Source organism: Callorhinus ursinus, unplaced genomic scaffold (assembly GCF_003265705.2).
Source record: "Callorhinus ursinus isolate GAN/ISIS: 27379988/994484 unplaced genomic scaffold, GSC_fseal_2.0 scaffold9, whole genome shotgun sequence".
Taxonomy (NCBI): domain Eukaryota; kingdom Metazoa; phylum Chordata; class Mammalia; order Carnivora; family Otariidae; genus Callorhinus; species Callorhinus ursinus.
In genome coordinates, this window is record NW_027397071.1 from 2979552 (window position 1) to 3000034 (window position 20483).

Genomic DNA, 20483 nt, shown 5'->3' on the forward strand with positions numbered 1-20483 from the left:
GGAAACGATCACTGGTAATGAGCAGATTCAGCATCAGAAATGATGCCACAGGACAGAGTCTAACACTGGTTTTCTGATAAATTAATGACATATGACCAGAAGTATTCTCTCATCGCTTAAACATGTCCACTCTCTGCTGGCTCAGACAATTCAGGAAATAAGAGGCTATGAGGGCATTCGTATACCATCTCTGGAAAGCCAAGTCAATGCTGTGTTTTTGTCCTCTTGTTTGTTCTTCTCTTGATTCTTCTGGGTCAGGATGAGTGCAATCATTGTCAGGGTCTTCCCTAATCCCATATCATCCGCTGGAAAAGGAAAACCAAAGTCAGAGAGTTTATCACTTAAGGCAAAGAATCACCTCCACTTCAAGAGAAGAAACCACAGGCAGACCTTGGCCCTTACTTACTGCTGCTGGTCTAGGCACTATTCTTTCCGACCCTAACAAATCCTCGACTCTGTGTACGAAGAGGAACCCTGGCCCCTGCTCCTCATTTTCCAGATCAAAGACATTTACTGTGACTTTTGCAAAACTTAAAGCTTATTATTTAGACCTTGTTCTAGTGTTCACGTTGTATTGTTACTTATCTAGTGCATTCCCTGGTATCAGTCTCAGTTTGGTGATACTGCCCAGTTTTTTAATTTTTCACTCCCCCAAAGCAGAAAGAGCCAGTAGATGGAGTTAATTCAAAACAGTCCTCCATTCCCTTAACTTGTTCATCAAAGAGGGGCATAAACTAACATTTCTCAGGTACTGTCATCGTGCCGATCACTGAACTTCCCTCATTGAATTTCCTATTTGTACCCTATAAAATATTCTCATCCTCACTGTAACAGTTTAAATAATCATTCTGACATAAGCAGAAGTAAAATTTCACAGCGTGGATTCTGGTTCAAATTCTGGCCCTGTGACTATGCAGATAAGGAGTTAACACAGCCGGCCTCACCACCATCCTCGGGAAGGCCTGCTGATGGGGTTGGCCCTGGACTGGCACCGGGGAACTCCAATTCAAGCAGGGTTCCCGTCACTTTCAGAACTTCTAAGAGTGGCTCACTGTGCCTACACTGTGTGCACAAACACTATGGTTTATGCTGAACATCTGCTTTCCTTTTGGAAGCCTGGCATTTCAGGACCGACCAGGCCTGAAGCCGCCACTGTGAGCAGCTCCCAGTAAACACCTGGGGCCCAAACTCCCCCGCTTGGCAACATCTTCCATGTGTGACTTCACTGCAAAAGGCCTCTGGAAGCTTCCACCTGGTGTCCCCTGAACTTTGTCCCGTGGGCCTTTTCCCTTTGCAGATTTCAACTTACAACACATCAGAATAATTTTATGTTTTTATTTTGTTAATACATCCTAGCCATGAGTATGACTATATGCTGTGCATCCTCCTCGCAAATCATCGACCCTGGAGGTGGTCCTGGGGAGCCCCGTCACGGCCACTCACTAGCCATTGTGGCCATCTGTCATGTTTTCTAGAAGCTGAGCACCTTGGAAAATTTTAGTTCGATGAGTCTCCAAAGCAGAACACAGAACACTGGCTTTCTAGGGTTCCCTGCACCTAAGGCCCTGGCAGTGTGCCTTGGCTCTGGAGAACACACATACTCACACAAGAGCTCAATTCAGATGCAAGCAACTTGAGAAAAGAGGCTCCCTGTGAAATCCTTTTTCAGGATTTCAGGAAGCAGGAAGGGGTGGAGACAGGAGTCTCTGACTTTGGGGTGGTCACACTTTCCTTTAGAGTCTGATGGCACAAAGCAGCCATGACAGTTCCCACAAGACACTCAGGTTCTTACTTGGCTTTGGCCTTGCTCCTAGACGTCTGGTCTCCAGCCTGGCTCTCCACCCCTCCCAGAGACTCTCTGTGCCACCAGAGAATGAACTCACCCTCTGCTTAATTAGCCACAGTCAGGTTCTACCGCCTGCAGCCACGACCTGACCGATCCTACAACTCTATACTCGACTATGTTGCTTTACCATCCTGCACCTCAGTTTCGTCATCTGTAAAAGGGGGGCAGCGGAGTGCCCATCCCAGAGCTGTTGACAGGATCAAATGAAACAATACGCATGGTGGCTCTTAACATAACACCAGACTCACCGAGAATTCCTCCGTGTGGCTTCTGACTTTCCCGCCATAGCAACCAGGCCAATGCCTGCTTCTGGTGCAGTAGCAAAGGGACCTGGCAAAGGGAAGAACCAAAAGCTGAGTATAAATTCCTCAGGAGGGGCTGGATCCTGATTACACGGACTCCACGCTCTCCTCTCCTCTTTTTCATAAGTGATCCTCCCAATATTCCAGCTGTCATGGGGCTGCTCACGGCACCTCGGAGGTCCTTGATTCCACCTCCCACCCAGGGCGACCGTATGTCCTGTCCGGGACAGACTTGCCCCTACTGGCCAGCACGTCTATCAGGAGCGTCCCTCAAGTGAGAGTCTCGTTCTGTCTGCTTTAATCAGCCAGGCAGTTTCTACGGCTTGCAACCAAGACCTCTGACCGGCCCCCTTCATTTCACTGATGAACCATTCCGATGGTTCTTCTTCATTCTCTCTTAAATGCGACTCCCCTCTCTGTAGGCAATGTCCCATTCTGCACCGTGAGTCATAAATTTCAACAGCCCCTTGACGGACACCCCCTTCCAGTCTTTTCTTACTCATCTTGTACCCCGTGACAAAAACAATCTTCAGAAAACACCCGGCTCACGATTCTATGTGATTTCATCCCATCTCCTGAGCGAGGCTATCTGAGCTGCTTCCCTGTGCCAGGTTGTACTGCAAGGGAGGCCCCCGCTCAGGGATGGTCACCTGCTCCCCATCTTCACTGGCAAGTCCTACTTGTGACCTCTTCTCTCTAACTGGAGTGTTTGGCTTTACCCTCTCTACTACCTTCGGGCTTGCAACTTTGTGAAGGCACAGGGTAGGCAGGCAACAAAGAATTCTTTACCTACGGTGACTTTTCCCCTAGTCTGCATTCCTTCTGTACGTTGTACACCATCTGTGGTCCGTTACAGTGCACGTTTTACCTCTGTATTTGTGTCATTTTCTAGGTGTTTCATATATGTTGTAGATGCACTTCCCCCCAACTAGTTAAGAGCAGTAAGTCCTTTGCATCCTGTGGCACCTACCGAAGCTCAATAAATGGGTCTTCTATTGCTATCGACCTACAGAATTTTGTGGCTTTATGAAAAAAAAGCAGGTTTTGTACTTTCTTCTCAGTGCTAAACAGGAGAAGAAAATACTAGAAGGGAAGCCATGAAAGCATTATCTGTGGGAAAGATCCATCAGGAGGGCAGCCCCCCAGGGTCTCCTGGTCCGCGGTGCAGGGACACTCTTGGAGCGCAGTCTGCACCATGAGCCTCCCCTGGCTCACCTTCAGCCCAGCTGGATCCTCTGCCACGACTGTCTCACCGGGCCGAGACTCAAGTGACGCGTGCAGCTCATCAATGGCTTTACTTATGATTTTCCATGTAGAGTGAGGGCCGTCTTGTTTCGTAGGACCTGCGTACAGACAGGTGGTATCTAAAGGGGTCACAAATGCTCCACCCTGGCTAACGCTGCAAACCAGCAATTTACATTTTGCCAGGTAACCGATCTGCACGGACTACAAATTCTCGCCCCTAGATTTTCCTTCCTCGCAGGCTCCTCTAGCCCCATTTCCCATTTGTTTAACCACACGCTTACCATAATAAAGGGCAAAGTAACAGAAAGTGTAAGAAAAAGAGAACTTGTTGTATTTTTGGTAGGCTTTTTTTTCTCCAGTTTCAAAGAGGGGGCAGAGGAAAAGGTAACGCCATCATTATTTTAGGAAGAAAAGATCCTTGGGGCTGGGTGCAAAGAAGGGAAGCCAGCAACAGGGAAGGCTGGGCTAGGTTAAATCCCTGGATGTTTAGGTAGACAGGGAGACAGCCCCTGATGTGCACCTCACACGCTGACCACACTGTACCAGGATTTTGAGAGAGCGAGCATGCACGTACGTGCGAGTGTGCAAAGCAGGGGGGGAGCAGAGGGAGAGGCACAAGCAGACTCCCCACTGAGCACAGAGCCCAACGCAGGTCTTGATCTCATGACCCTGAGATCACGGCCTGAGCTGAAATCAAGAGTCAGATGCTTAACCGACTGAGCCACCCAGGAGTCCCAAAACAAAGGCATTTTCTGTTCCTTTTTAGGCTGGCCTCAGCTGCAACCGGCACCGAATCTATTTCTTACCCCCTGTTCACTATCACTCTTCCACTTTCTCCCTTTCCTTCCTTTTTCTGTTTCCTTGCTTCTTTCCTTTTCCCGTTCTAGTTCTCTAGTGCTCCTCAGCTGGTAGAAAACGGGCCTTAGTTTTTCCAGTCACTGCCAGCCAACCGGACCAGTGAGCTCGGGTTCCGTCTCCTGATCAGCAAACCAACCCGTCCTAGGACATATGATCTTTATTTGCAGTTACTTCTGAACCACAGTTTTCTGGAAAGATCAGGATGGAAACTCATTTAAATAGGGTGTCACTGCTCTCGGTGCGTCTTTGGTCATCAGCTTGACTTCTGTCACTTCTCTGCTCTGCCTTAACACATGGGGTGCAAATGTACCCGCTGGTCTGCCTACCTCATCGTGGTGTAAGTTTAAGTTTTCATTCACAAACATTTAAGAGATGATTCCCATGTGCCGGCCACTGGATTGACTGATTACGGCCCGTGAACAAGGCAGGCACAGAAATCTAAACACCGTGCAAAGCTCAGCTGAGCATCACAATCTGTATCATACAGGCAACTTACAACTCCAGAATGGCTTTTCCCTTCACATGGGAAGAAACATCTCCTAGGCAGCATTTAACTTGTAGGGGTAGCTATTCACACCAGGGCCAGGCCCTTGAATCTTACCTCCATAGCACCAACTGGGTCCCTCAGCAGCTACAGGGCAGGCAGCCTTCAGTCCTTGAGAACCCAGAGGGTGGAGACCCTGACCCTGCAGGGGCTGGGGAGGCACCAAGTGAGGGGGGTCAGTGGTACTTTTGGTGAAGCTTCTCTCTTGTGGTACTGGAGTGTTACTCTTCTCATTAGTGTCTGCTCAGGAAAAAAAAAAAAAAACAAGGAAAGAACAGGTTACACTTCAGGAAGGCAAAGGAATTATATGTGTGAGAGGAGGTTAAAAGCGGGTGGGATCACTACCACTCCAACAAGCTGGGGAAGACCTCAAGAGCACAGAACTGAAAAGTTCTTAAACGATGGGAAAGAGTTGAGTCCACAGGAAATGAAGGAAGTTTTTATACATCACAAGTGTAATTTTGAAAAGCTCAGAAGTAGATAATCAAATGGAAAGGTGAATGATCAACATATTCTTTATTGAAAGGGCTTCTCGAATGTCTCTTTTCAAGTTCCTGCAAACCCCGAGTTCTGGGGCGTAACCCATTTTACCTGGCTCTGTGGTGAGGGCAAGAGCACCAAGGGCTTCCTCCAACTCCTGAATTTGCTGGAGCAACTTCTGACCCTTGTCTGGAAGAGCCTGGATGTTCACCGATCTCAGTGTGCTCTGAAAAACAGATCCTGTAAGATGACCTCCTGCCTCAAGTTGTTAGAAAGACAGTTTCAGATTAAAGTAGCCTAAAATGTGAAAACTCTGAAATTAGCATCCTTTAAGTATATGTGTGAAAACCAGGGTTTGGTTTTGTTTTGTTTTAAACCTGATGGATTGACTAACCCTGAAAATATAAACCCAGGAAAAGACAGAACCTAAATATCCACCCACAAAACCTTTCTCACGTTGACATGTCTGACTTGCTCGTGGCCCCCAGCAAGCAATGCTCTGACCTTAAAAACAAAGCATGTGGTAGGTCAGTAGTTACCTTCTTTTGCTTCAGTTGTGTTGTGAGGTACACATGTTGGGCTGCTGGGTCTGAGGGCTCCACCTTCCTGGAAACACCTGAGGCAGGAGATGGTTTTCTTTGCACACTCTGACCAGGGAACGGGAGGTTCTCCTCCTTGTGTGAGTCTGGAGTCGAGTCAAAGAGCAAGGGAGGCTTAGAGGAAGTGAAAACGGCATTATTCTCCTCACGGTCGCCATGGCTGGAGGCTGCTTCCGGCCTCTGTCCCAGGGAGCGCCCTGTGGCCGGTGGTGCAGGCCCGTCCCCGGGCTCCGATTGTCGAGTGGTCTGCGAGCCTGGCTCTTCCCTTGCCTTTGTTTCTCTCGCCTCCCGGCTCTTGGGGTGCTCTTTGCTGACGTGTTCCCCTTTCCGGGGCTTGCTTATTGGGTTCTGACTGTGAATAATTCCAGGCAAAGGCTTGGTTTCCTTTTCCCTCAGAGGCTCTGATTTTTTTTGGACAGGATGACTCTCAACATGTGATTTCTCCTGAAGAAACCCAGATGGTTTCCTCAGCTCCTCACCATGGCACTGCTTGGATTTAACCTCAGAAAGGTTTCTTGTGTGCGTCCCTTCGTTCTCCTTTGCTTCACACTGAAACTCTGTCTTCTCCCCTCGCAGCTGCTCTTGAGGTGCAGGTTGTTTTTTCTTTACCTCCAGGCCAGATGAGAGATCTTGCTTCGTCCAGCAGTTGGGTTCAGGCTTCCATTCCTTCTTTTGATCCAAGAGCACATCTCCCTTTTCCTTTTGCTTCTTATCATTCATCTTTTCCTCAGCTTTGCCTTTGGTGAACTGTTTCCAGAGAGACGGTTCTTGATTCTTGTCCAGGACCTTGAATGGGTTTCTCTGCTGGGTGCAAAGATAATGAAGAGGCTCAGAGGCATGCTGAGACTTGTTGGTTACAGAATGCTCTTTGGAATGAGGCTCCTAAAAGACAAAGAAAATAAGCTTAATATAAAACATTAATGCAAGCATCATATCTAGAATGCCCTTTTCTCAGAGGAAATGGAAACAGTAGTCCAATATTTCTGAACATTCCTGGGATCGTTTCTGCCTCTAGGATAGAGTAGGTACCTAACTCACAAAGTAGTAGTTTCTGGACAGTACTTTCAACGCTTAGTTCCTTCTCTGTCCAAGACCACTGATTTCCCGGGCCTCAAGGACAAGTAGTGATCAAACCAAGTGCTTTTGCAGTTGTAACAGCCACAATGTATACCTTTCACAAAAAATTACTCTCTCGAGATGAATTTATCCCCAAAAGTATACAGTGTCTTATGCTTGCTTTGAGTTTGGCTTTAGGGCGATTTCACTGTAGGAATCCAGTCATAAGTCCGAGCTACACCTCGACCAATGGAAGTCTTGCCACTTCCCTGGGCTGAGCCCCTCATGCGCTGGGCAGCTATCAGTCTCTCACGGTCTAGGAGCTTACAAATGACACCCTGCTTATACCAACATCAAGGAGATACCAGTCTATAAAAAGATGCTCAAGTCAGTCAAGTAAATCCCAATTTTTTCCTAAACAGAACAGTGACCACATTTAAGACCTTGAAAAATATTTAAGTGAAATAGGAGGCAAATAATTAAATCTCCACTATAACCAAATAGTCCTTTGAATTAGAAGACCCGATAGGTTGCTTAAAGAAAAGAACTATCTTTCACAGACAGTATGATGAAGACCAACCAGTTTATACCGGACTTCAAGGTCTTTTCGGGCAACACCACAGATTAAACAGTCTTAGCAGAGCAGGTTTGAAGACAGGAATAACTCCTACCTGCCATGGGATACTTCCGCACCATTGCTTCCCCGCCGCCTTACTTCTAATGCACTGGAAGAACAATCTAACGAAGTATAAAACACAAACAATCAAGGCTGTGGAAATCCATTACAACAAGATAAATTTCTTTTTCTTCCAAAAAACATCTTGCAACGTTTTGGAAGGTCACTTGAAACCAATTACTCCTACATTTACATTTAAAAATTCTCTACTGCACGGGGTATGTATAAGGGCTAAGAAATGAAAGAAAAGAGGAGTCGTGGAAACAAAGATGTACACAGGCTTATTCTTTTTACTCTGCAAAGAATTACTAAAATAGAAACATGATCAGCAGTGGCTGCTAAAATCAGAAAAGGAGAGATAACCAGACATTAGGTATCCCTGATGGGAAACCACGATACAACCTATATGGTAAAACAAAACAAAACTAAGCCAAACCAAAACAAAAACAAAAACTAACCTGGTTCAGGTCAAACCCCCAGATTCAATTACCAATTTACAGAAAATACAAACAACAGGAACACACAGAGCTTGGCCACGGGGGTGTGATCTGTAAAATCTTGACAGTGAGAAATGCTCTATGACAAACAACTGCCTTCCTTCAAAAAATAAATTACAAGGGGGGAAGAAAATGGAGAGAGAACTCCATCAAAGACATACCAGTCAATTGCAACTGTGAACTTTATTTATTGATTTAAACAAATACACAGAAAATTATTAAAAATAAACTATTGATGACATTGTGAAGCTCCTGGAAATCTGCACTCCAACTGGTTCAAAAGAGAGAGAATCCCTATCTCTTCGAGCCATACACTGAAACATTTACAGAGGAAATGATGTTACCTGGGATCTGTTCCAAAATATGGCAGGAGCTGGGGGGTGCAGTGGGTAGAGTACACACAGAACCAGACTGGCATGAGTTGGGAACTGTTGAAGCTCATATGCTGCATTATTCTATCTTGTCTACTTGTCTGTATTTGCAATTTCCCATTTAAAAAAAAAAAGATTGTATTCAGACATACATCCCAATCAATACAAGACTGCCCTTGCACCAGTAAACACAGCCTACACACCCACTACACAGAAATGGCTACGCTGCTCCATTCGCAAATGAAACCTCGCGTGCGCACTGGCGTCCCAGATTTTGCATGTGCTTCTCCCTCCATCCAAAGGATGTCCTCTTTACCCCCGTCTGCACACTGCTTGCCCATCACCAGTTGTCAAAGTCCTACATGACCCTCAACGTCCAGTTTGAGCCATACCTCCTTTGCAAGGTTTTCCCCTCATTCCCTTCCCCGTTCATCCACTGTATTATTTCTGTATTTCTGTTCTATTTAGTTGTATTACACTCGTATCTGCCTGTCTGCCCGACTATATTTTCAGCAACCGGAAGTCTAAAACCATATGTGAGCTCTTTATTTCCAACTATGCCTTGGCTTTTGTGCATAATTAAGTATCACAGAATTAAAGAGAGTGAGCTGATCCTTTCCTTACCCAAAATGATTCCTCAAACACATTTAATAATCAAAGAAGACCTTTCAAATATCATTTGACTTAATTGTTTAACTAGGTACTAAACTCAACCAAAAAGTATAAAATGGCCATGAGAAGGACCCCCTCACGGTACCCTATATGCCCAGTTCCCATCCCTTCCAAGTGTCCATTCCTATTAGCTCTCTGTTTACCTTCCCAGAGATTTTTAAATGTATATTCAGATCAATATAAATACAGGAATCTTAATTTCCTTTTCCACACCAACAGATAGCATAGTACCCATACTACTAAATACCTTGCTTTTTTTTTTAACAATGTCTTCAAAATTTTTCTAGAAGAACATATAAAGGGTTTACACACACACACACACACACACACACACACACACACACACACACACACACACACTTTTCCCCCCTACAGCTGCAGTTTCCCACTATTTAGAGTTCCATTATTTATTCATCCAGAACCCTCTTGATAGATAGTTTGGTTGTTTCCAATTCTGTGCTACTAAAAAGAATGTCACAATGAATCTTTATGTATCTGAAGAGTAACTGCTTATTTCTCATACTGTATACTAGGGCCTTCTCTGTATTCTTGATCAATTACCTTCTGGATTTTATTTATTGCTGTTATTGAACTCATTCCATTCCATTTTTACCAACATTAATCCTTTCTTTCTCCTTTCTTTCAGTTTAATTTCTTGCTCTTTTCTAACTTCTTAAATTAAGTCCCATGATATACAACATGAATCAAGACCAATCTGAGTCCCAATTCAAAATCATGTCACTATATCACTACCTCACCTGGACACGTAAGCAAAGATAAGCCTCAAATGAACAAGTGTTCCATAAAAGTCAAACTAAAAAGAAAATAGGACCAGCCCTTCTCATACAAACTCACAATTTCCCCATTCAAGCTCACAATTTTCTGAAAAAATTTTTACTGGTCTCTTTAGTTTTTCTCACAGCAATAGGATATCATATTGAACATATGTAATAAAATTTCTGAGATGCTTAGAATGCATAACAATTCAAAGTATTGGCAACTAATAGGCCGTACCACTCCTTATCAAAGTGAATCAAGAATAAATCTCTGCTGTTATTTTAAGTGTATCAAGTACTTGAAATCTTCACTGACAAGAACATTTAATAAATCATGCTATTTGAAAGCCCAAGCCACTGCAGACTTTCAAAAGGGCAGGACTTGGAGACCAAGAAGGGAGAAAATAACACATGTATGATTTAACTACTAAGCGTGTACTATGTTCTAGGCACGCTGCTAAAAATGCTTGTACTTGTATTTTTATTAAAACCAATCTGGATGGGCCTCTCTGTTTTTAGGATAAAAAGTTTGTTATGTTTATTAAATTGCAAATCAGCAAAGAAAGCAATGGAAATATATTCTCAGAGAAATCAAATACTGATTCTGCTATGAAGAAGAGTGTAATTTCTGCAGTATATTCGTTATTTCCCAGGACGTAAGCAATAAACAATAATGAGGAACACAGCTAGAGGAAGCCAGACCTCTCAATGCTTCACGAGAAGGCATATCCTCCCTTCTTCCTAAAGGCTGATCGTCCAACCCAGACTTACACTGTCAGGCACGTTCACTTCAGCCAGGCCAGGAGTCTCTCGGGCTCCAGAGTCATCCTCTGTTGGTTCGAATCCCAGCCTCACTACATAATCAGCTCTGAATCCTCAGATAACTTACTTGACTAGTCTCTGTGCCAGTTTCCTTTTCTCTAAAATGGCCAAAAAAAAAAAAAAAGTACCTATCTCATAAGATCACTGTGAGGACCACATGCATTAATACATGTAAAGATAAGGTTCAGACCAACGCCTGACCCATATTAAGGACTTGCTAAGCAATAATAATCATTAGTTCACTCCCTCTGACCCTCTTGCTTATTCCTATAGCCATACTTCCGCTTATAGCCCAAGTACTTATCTTTTACTATATCCAAATGTTAAAGGTCATTCAAGGCCAAGCTCATGTCTCAACTCCTACACTATCTCAGTAACTTGCACCAGCATTAACCCCTTACTGCGGGTATTACTAGATCACAGAAGCGCCTGCATTTGAACACATCCAATTTAATGCTACTACATGCAGATAGTGCTGGGCACCAGCCTTCCTGGTCTGACTCTTACCCCAGTGGTGTCAGAGCCCCTTAGGCATACAGGTTCCCTTGTTTCTATGCGCCAGCACTAGAAAAACATAAAACTGGATTTCTAACTCATTCTCTTATATTAAAATTCAAGATGGAACGAAAACACAAACGTAAAAAATGCAACTGTAAATGTTCTGGGTAAAAAAAGAGAGATGAATGTTTTTTTTTAATCCTAACGTGAAGAAGGCTTTTCTAAGTGGGACCTGAAGCCCTGCAGCTGAGAGGTAAAGGATTTAGTAATTCCGGCCACACAAAAGTTTTAAGCGTTCAGCTGCGGGAGCCACTGAGGGGCAGCAACATGGCTCTCTGCTACCCTACGGCCGTGAAAAAAAAGGTTTAAACTTCCATATGGCAAAAATATCATTAGCAAAATTATAAGACAAAAGGCAAAGTGGGAAAAGTAATTGTGACACAGAGAGCTAATACCCTTCACAAACAAGGATTCCTTCCATTACATAGCACAGTGCATGATACTCTACAATATAAATACTCTACAAGATGTACTAACTTTATTGAGGGGGGCTCTTCATGGGGTGGTAGGACTTGAGGTGCTTCTGCACAGGCCTGGCTTATACCCAAATGTCTATCATCTTCCCAGAAAATCATCACTGGGCTATATCATCTGTACCCCAATTTTACCCAGTACCCAACGACACAAAGGACTCTGCTAGACATGCAAAGATTCAAATGTTACTAAAAATATTTTTTTAAAAGATTTTATTTCTTTGAGAGAGAGGGCAGAGCAAGGCAGAGAGCGCAGGAGTGGGGGGGGGGGCAGAGGGAGAGGGTGAAGCAGATTCCCCACTGGGCAGGAGCCCAGGACCCTGGGATCATGACCCGAGCTGAAGGCAGCTGCTTAGCCGACTGAGCCACCCAGGCGCCCTTAAAAATAAAATATTTTGAACATCCCACAACAACCAGTTTTTTAAAGAACTCAAACTTGTTTTACCTAGTTATAGATAAAAGAATACATCCATCTATTTTGATTCTCTACCCTTGAGAAGTTCAAAGACAAAGGAGAGGAGGGGAAACGGGAGGGGAGCAAACAAGAACTCAGGAAGCTCAGTGACAACGTAAACCAAGGTGTGTGTGCCACATCGTTCAAGTCAGGGCACGAGTTCTTCCCTCTCGTTCTACTGAGTGACTGTTCTTTTACTGTCCCTAAACAGAGGGCCAAGGCTGAAGGGTCAGTCAAATGCTGGTGAGTGGCACCATCTGGCGTTTAAGTTAGAGAACTGCATGCAAATGCACCTACACGCCAAGGAATGAAAAATGGGCATCTTAGCCTCACCGGGGCTTACACCTCCTTCCCATTACTCTGCTGCACCTGTCTCCTAGTTGGGTTAAGCTTCAAACATACTGGAATTAAGTCAAAGATGTGAAGTACTTTAAGTTCAGTTTTCAGAAGAAAAGGTTATATTCCCTGAGGTCATTCTCCAGAGTATAGGGGTTCTGGCTAAATGCCCTGTCTGCTAAGGAAGTCGTCTACTGGCGTACCTACTTCTGTTAAAATTTCCAGTCTGTACTACCAGTCAGGGTACTTGTTTGTTTTTTGTTTTTTATTTATTGTGTGTTGTATAACTGTATTTTATTTGTCCTAAAACAACCTTTTAAAACCTCCAGTAAGTACCTCCTTGTAATGATGTTCTAGGCTTGGGCTAAAAGAAAAACATTTGCATACTTTACTTTTCTATTTTATTTCTTTTTGCGGGGGGCGGAGGGAGACAGAGACTCTTAAGCAGGCTCCACACCTAGCCAAAAGCCCGACGCAGGGCTCAATCTCACAACTCTGAGATCATGACCTGAGCCAAAATCAAGTTGGACGCTTAATGGACTGAGCCATCCAGGTACCCCTTTACTTTTCTATTTTATTTATTTTTTATTTATTTATTTTTAAAGATTTTACTTATTTATTTGACAGAGAGAGACAAAGCGAGAGCAGGAACACAAGCAGCGAGAGTGGGAGAGGGAGAAGCAGGCTTCCCCCCGAGGAGGGAGCCCAATGTGGGACTCGACCCCAGGACCCTGGGATCATGACCTGAGCCGAAGGCAGACGCCCAACGACTGAGCCACCAGGTGCTCTTACTTTTCTATTTTAAAATAATGATCAACTCTCAGCCTCATCTCCCTAGTATGAAGAATGTTTGTGGTAAATTCTCAAAATTCCATCTTGAGCCTAGACCTTTCTTTGGAGCTGCACTCACTTCTCTAGCTGGTTTCATATATACCTAAGACATGATCAGTTCAAAGCTGTCTGTGTTGGCCACACATCCCAAACCTCCATATATGTTACCTTTCTTTCCTTGTCTTGCTTAATGGTAAACTCATCACCCATAAATCCCAACTTAACAACCATTTACTGAGCACTCACAGCGAGCCAAACGCCAGACCGCGTGCATCCGACCCATGACCTCACCAAATCCTCACAACCCAGGGAAGTCAGGACTGCCAGGGTCACTATTCCTGAGGGGAAAATGAGGGAGAAAGGTACATGCTTAAATGCCCCACCAGGAAGGTGTCTTACTGATTTTCTTTCAGCCAAGTTTTCCACAGCCTAAGTCCACCCAACTCCACTGCCAATGCCTCAATCCAAGCACACCTTTCACTTAGAGACTAAAGTGGATTCATCTCGAATCAGCTAGGCCGTGGTCTGAATCCCAGCAATGCCACTGCACAACCCTGGGACCTGCTTCCTTTCCCAACCTCTCTAAATGTTAGTTGCCTCGTCTTCCTGTCACAGAAGAGACTACAGCAGTAAGCAATGCTGACCACGCCACTTACGAGACATTTAACGGCACCTTCTGGACCAGCAGTCTCCTTACCTCCACCATCTTCCTTTCCAATCAACCGTCTTCAGAGCTCCTCTTTTATTAATGCAAACTGGACCAAACATTCTTCAGTGGCTTCCTACAACCCCGAACAGTCTTCCCATAAGGTAGAGGGCCCCCCACCAGCGGCGCATAAATGGTTTTAGGTGTCAGGACATCCTGACTTCACGCTCTAGAGGCTTACGAGCCTCACTGTACTAACAAAAAAAAAAACAGTCAAAAAGTGAAAATTTCAGAGCGCCTGCGTGGCTCAGTTGGTTGATCATCTGGCTCGTGGTTTTGGCTCAGGTCACGATCTCAGGGTCATGAGATTGAGCCCCGTGTGGGGCTCCGTGCTCAGCAGGGAGTCTGCTTGAAGTGTCTCTCTCTCTCTCTGCCCCTCCCCCTACTCTCTCTCTCTCAGATAAACAAATAAATCTTTTTAAAAAAAGTGAACAATTTGGGTGCCTGGGTGGCTCAGATGGTTAAGCGTCTGCCTTCGGCTCAGGTCATGATCCCAGGGTCCTGGGATTGAGTCCCACATCGGGCTCCCTCCTCGGGGGGAAGCCTGCTTCTCCCTCTGCCTCTCTCTCTCTGTCTCTCATGAATAAATAAATAAAATCTTAAAAAAAAAAGTGAACAATTTAAAAATACCATTTACAATAGCATCAAAAACCGTAACACTCTCTTAGGACTAAATTTAACAAAAAGGGTAGAGTACTCACTCTACAGTGAAAACTATTCAACAATGCTGGAAAAAAAAAAGCCATAAATACACTATGCTCATAGACTGGAAAATCAACATTAATGTCAGTTCTTCCCAAAAGGATCTATACAGATTCAGTGTAATACCAACAAGTTTTTCTAAGGAAATTTAGAAGTCGATGCTACATTTTATATGCAAATGACCCAGAATAGCCAATCTTGAAAAAGAAGAATGTTGGAAGACTTGTACTATCTTACCTGATTGTGTCAGGATAGGCAAAAGGGCCAAAAGAACAATTGGCAAGTTCAAAAAAAAAGATCCATAACATGGTAATCACTGATTTTTTACGAAGTGCCAAGCATTTCCATGGGGAGAGGAAAGTCTTCCAAAACGGTGCTAAGACAACTGACTAATATTCTATTCAGTAATATATGGAAAAATAAATGACCTACTCCTATCTCATAAGATACCAAAAATGAATTTGAAGCAGATCACAGACTAAACAGAAAAGCCATTAAGAAAACAAACAACTATAAAACCTCTAGAAGAAACCCTTGGAGAAATCTGTGATCTTGGGGCAGGCAAAGATTTCTCAGAGAGAACACACAAAGAACAAAGGACAAAAAAATGATAAACTGGACTTTATAAAAATGAGAAATTTCTACTTTTCAAAAGGGAGTTAAGAAAATGAAAAGCAAAGACTTGGAGAAAATATTCATTATATATGTATTTGCCAAAGAACTTGTATAGGGAATATATAAAGAACTCTTCGAATTCAATAATAAAAAGACAACACAATTTTTAAAGTAGGCAAAAATCCCCCAAAGTTACACTTTATGATACCACTGATATAACATTTCTGAAATGACAAACTTTAGAAACGCAAATGAGACTCCTGGTTGCCGGAGATGACGTGGAGGGAGTGGGAGGCAGGGCAGAGGAATTCAGTGGTGAAGGAACTGCCCCATATCTTGACTGTGGTAGGTACATACAAAAAAACTACACATGGTGACTGTATAGAACTAAATCTATACACACACACACACACACACATAATTAGTACAAGGAAAACTATCTTCACAAATAAGATCAGTGGACTGAATCAATATCCTAATTGTAATATATACTATTTACATACACTTTGCAAAATGTTACCATTAGGTAAAGTCTACAGGGGTCTTTTTGTAGCATTTCTTACAAATGCATGAGAATCTACAATTACCTCAATAAAATTTTCAATGAAAAAAATGGGCAAAAGATTTAAACAGATACTTCACCAGAGAAGATATATAGATGACAAATAAGCAGGACAGACTGTGATATTCACAGAATGGAATTCAACTCAGCAATAATGAAGAATTACTGATACATACAACCACATGGATGAATTTCACAGATATTGTTACAAAGAAGAAGCCAGACATAAAAGAATGAATCAAAACAGTGGTTGCCTTTGGTAGAAGGGGGTCCAATGGCACTTAATGGGGTTAAGAGAAATATTTCTGTATTTTGACTAAGGCTTGGTTATATCAATTTCTCAAACTCAACTACTGAACACTTAAAATCTATGCATCTTACTGTATCCACAACTCAATTAAGAAAAACAGCAGAATTGGTATTTAAGTGACATGTGAAGATGGTACTGAAATGCCAATACGGGGGGGTGGGGGGATTGATCTAGAATATATACATTCTGAACTGCACAGAATATCATATAACGACCATCATACCTGGCCCCTGCCTTCCTGGCCAGCCTTATCTTCTGAAATCTCTACTCAAACACATGCTAAATTACTACCAAACCAAATGCTTGCAATTCCTGGTTACTTCCTAACTCTGTACCCTAATGCAGGGTATTGATCTGTTAAATGTGACCCCTTTCTTGCCCCTAGTGAATTCCTACTTACCTTTGAATACTCCTGACAAATATCACCTGCCACCTATGTAGATTTCCCTGCCTTACCTCTGAGTTTTCATATAAAAAGAAGGGAAACTAACATTTATTGAGTGCTTAAATACTTTAGACATTTTTAGACATTACTTCATTTTATTACAAGAATGGAAAAGTTGACAAATCACTGCAAGTTAATGACTGCTGGTGGGCTGACATTACTGGCTACTGAAGAGCGGGAGAGGGAGGAAGGTAGAGCAGTTGATCCTGAAATTAACCAGATTCTCAAATTAACCAGTTGCTCTGCAGTGAGGGAGTGACAGCTCAGAAGGCATTCAATACATACAGAAATCCTCTTTGTTAAAAATCATTTTTACAGAATAGTCAATTCTAGGAAAACACATCTGGCTGTAAGTCTTCCAGGGAAAGAAAGAAGCAAATACACGTAGATGTTCCTTTTGGACACTTACCTATATTCTTCCTTGCCTGGTGGTAGAAGCAAACCCTGAAGCCCTACTACACAGTCCTCATGCAATAAACAATGAGAAACAGGAATACTAGAGGGGAGGGGAAAAAAAAAAGGAAATTTTGTTTTAGGAGACAACAGAAATTAACGTTCTAAAATTAAATCCAAACTATGGATTCTATTTATTTATTTTTGAGAGAATATGTGTGTGCGTGTGAGCGCACACACAAGGGGGTAGGGCAGCGGGAGAGAGAGAGAGAATCTTAAGCAGGCTCTACACCCAGTGCGCAGTCCCAAGCGGGGCTCTATCTCAGGACCCTAAAATCATGACCCCAGCGGAAATCAAGAGTCAGATGCTTAACCATCTGAGCTACTCAGGTGCCACCAGAGAATCCTCTTTTTTTTTTTTTTTAAGATTTTATTTATTTATTTGAGAGAGAGGGAATAAGAGACAGAGAGCACGAGAGGGAAGAGGGTCAGAGGGAGAAGCAGACTCCCCGCAGAGCAGGGAGCCCGATGCGGGACTCGATCCCGGGACTCCAGGATCATGACCTGAGCCGAAGGCAGTTGCTTAACCAACTGAGCCACCCAGGCGCCCGAGAATCCTCTTTTTAAAAGGAGTTGATAATCTGACCACCAGCGAGTTTTAACCTCAAACATTTAAAAATAAGTTCGGCCTGAAACTAGTGCAAAACAGGGGCTAATTATTTTCTACTATGTCTGCATGTCCTCACTTAGCAAGGAGAGGCAATGTCCTAGCAGAAGAGCTGGCAAGCAAGAAGAAACCCAGAGCTGGAAAGGACCAGAAGGTTCCGGTTGTAGTTGACCCTCCACTTTACAGGTGGGCGAAATGGAGGCCCAGAGAGGGTGAGTAAGCTGCCCAGAGCCAAACGGCAAAAGCAGGAACGGAGCGCCTCCTGAACACGCCACGCTGCCCTGGGATCACCAACTACTTAAAGGCCCCGGCTGCACACACCAGGGTCCCCACCTCTCCTAGTGCCAGTGGCGCCGGGCGGAGGGGAGCTGGCGGTGGCAGGCAGTCATAGCCCATCTCGAGACTTACTCGGCTGCCAGCACGAAGCTGCAGGTGTTAGCCGGGCACACGTAGAAGCTCTTTCCTTTATTCGGGCCATCGCGGACGCCGGTCTTGAGAAAACACACGATCCCTGAAGACAGGAGGTTGACAATGATTACAGCCAAACTACACTGACAAACCCCGGGAGCCCCTAAAACACCCGGACCCCTTACCGTGCTCGGAGCACCTAACCGCTTCCATGGGCGCTCCAGTCTGCAATTGCACCGAGCCCGCCCCCAACGCCCGCTTCCGCCTTTTACTCCGCCCTCCTCGCTCAGGAGTCAATCAGCATCCACCTTCTGCAGGCTCAACCCCCATAATTCACCGCGCGGGGCCCTAACCCGCCACCTTGGCGGGCGCCCTGAGTTTAAGTAGCGGGGCGTGGCTGAAGCTGGCAGGGCCTTTTGGAGGGGGGCTGGGCGTTCCCGGCGACGGGCTTTCCGGGGGAGGGGCTTCGCTCGGCTGCTGCGGGGAGAGGAAGGGGTGAGGCTGAGGCCGGGGGCGACCGCAGCTTATAATTGAGACCCAGAGGCGGCTCTAGAGGGAGCGCGCCTCACAACTGCAGAGGGGAGCTCTGCAAGGAAGGCTCCTTTCTCCCCGCGGCAGACGGCGCCCGGAGCCTCGCGGTCGTCCCCGAGCCGGGGCCTGGGGCACGATCCCTGCGGAGGCGAGGTCGGGAGAAGCTGCTGCCCGTGAACTGGCAGGGCTGGGGCGCGGTGGTGTGCGGGCTCCTGGGCGCGTCCCTCCAAGTTGCGCGGTGAAACGAAGAGTCTGGGGGAGAGCAGGCACGAAGAGCTCTGCAGGGAACCACCCCCTCCCACCCCTCCCAGCGATCCATTAAGTTTGCATTGCGCTTTAGATTTCACAGAGTGCGCACACATCCACGTCTCTCTTGTCTCGACAGCCTGGTGAGATGGGCAGCATTATAAGGAAGACTCCGAGGTTCATAGAAATTTGAGCGACTCAACCAAGGTCACAGAATGAGTGAGTGGGCGATCCACCGACAGGTGCCCGGGGGACTGCGCAGCTGCTTCCTGTGTGTACTGAATGTTCTCTAGGCCCTCTTAGTGCAGGAACCCTGAGTGGTACGAGTCAAAGTGGAAACAGCAGGGAAGAAATAGATAACCTTTGATGAAAGGTACTCTGTATATTTTGTATACAAACTTGTCCTATTAGTATGCTTTTGTAGTGTTAAAAATCGAGGCTCAAGTTAAAGAAAAGAAAGGGAACTGTATTTGAAATGGTAATCAGAGCTATTAGCTCTGATTAGGGAGGACTAGAAATCAGAGACGTAATGCAACAGAGATGGATTCATATTACAGTAATTGAGGACCATATGCCCGGACATATGGTGTGGCACATGCCACTGTTCTTATGGACAGTGGGACAGAAAATCTGTAATGTCTAGGAAATCTGGGTTATATGATAAATGTAAGTGGAGGGGGGATGGGAGGCAGTGAACAAACCTGAGGGGAGACAAACCTGAGGGATCATGATTAATTAAACAAGTACTTATTAAATAGCTTTTTGTGTGCCCATTGTGAACAAGGTGCTCAAGAAATACAGAATTTGTTTATTCATGCACAAAGTTTGAAATAATTATTCTAACCACAAGGATCTTAGTATATGAAGGAGGCTGAGTTAGCACATATCGAACACTTAAATAACAAAGTAAAATAGTATTTAAATGTCAAGATGAGTGGAGTTAGTAAACGCCGTAAGGCTAGATAAAGGTGTGTTTGGAACCAAAGTAGAAGTAGTTTACACATAACTACCTCTCTGAAACACCTATAGACAAATTTAGAGATAAGGCAGGAACGAAAAGCAAATAAATAAATAGAGAAATTTTCATTATACCCAGATTATAATTCTTTCATTGAGAGGTTTTTGTGTACATATCTACTAGGTGCTGTATAGGGAGAAGTAGACCGTGAGTACTGGATCTGCAGGATGAGGAGCATGGTAATTTAATTATTTCTTGAATAAATAACCTCTTTGAAACAAGACAAAATCAAAAGGGCCTCTGAAATATCCCACTGAAGAAGAAGCTCTTCCTCTGCAGCATCTAAGGCAGTGTTTCAGTTCCAACCCCACGTTAAGTGTGCACAGCCAAATTACAGAAAGGGGGAATATTTCTTCCATTAACTTGGGATATGCCAGATCAAAATGTTCAGGCTCCAGGCAGTTTATCCCACCTAACCATATCTATAAGAGTGAGAAAACAAATAAGTTGGTCCTTGGGTGAAAGGTGGCCATAATATTGGCAT

At 44.4% G+C, this 20483-nt stretch overlaps 1 protein-coding gene and 1 long non-coding RNA gene across 2 annotated transcripts in view; one reads left to right on the forward strand and one right to left on the reverse strand.

Annotated features, from left to right (window-relative positions):
- The window catches only part of TTF2 (transcription termination factor 2), a 38163-nt gene extending 19718 nt beyond the window's left edge, over positions 1-18445 (reverse strand). The window contains exons 1-10 of the mRNA XM_025872523.2: positions 18390-18445; positions 18205-18307; positions 17146-17232; positions 7602-7668; positions 5815-6756; positions 5387-5501; positions 4853-5035; positions 3364-3491; positions 2095-2176; positions 186-305 (exon numbers count right to left, since the gene is read on the reverse strand). Of these exons, the coding sequence (XP_025728308.1) occupies positions 186-305; positions 2095-2176; positions 3364-3491; positions 4853-5035; positions 5387-5501; positions 5815-6756; positions 7602-7668; positions 17146-17232; positions 18205-18307; positions 18390-18417 (1855 nt within the window). The 5' untranslated portion in view covers positions 18418-18445. The remainder of the gene's footprint in view (positions 1-185; positions 306-2094; positions 2177-3363; positions 3492-4852; positions 5036-5386; positions 5502-5814; positions 6757-7601; positions 7669-17145; positions 17233-18204; positions 18308-18389) is intronic.
- A 221-nt stretch (positions 18446-18666) lies between these two features.
- On the forward strand, positions 18667-19477 carry LOC112824560 (uncharacterized). Its single transcript, XR_003208468.2, has 2 exons — positions 18667-18888; positions 19121-19477. It is a non-coding gene; the product is annotated as an uncharacterized lncRNA (long non-coding RNA).
- Positions 19478-20483: the final 1006 nt, after the last annotated feature.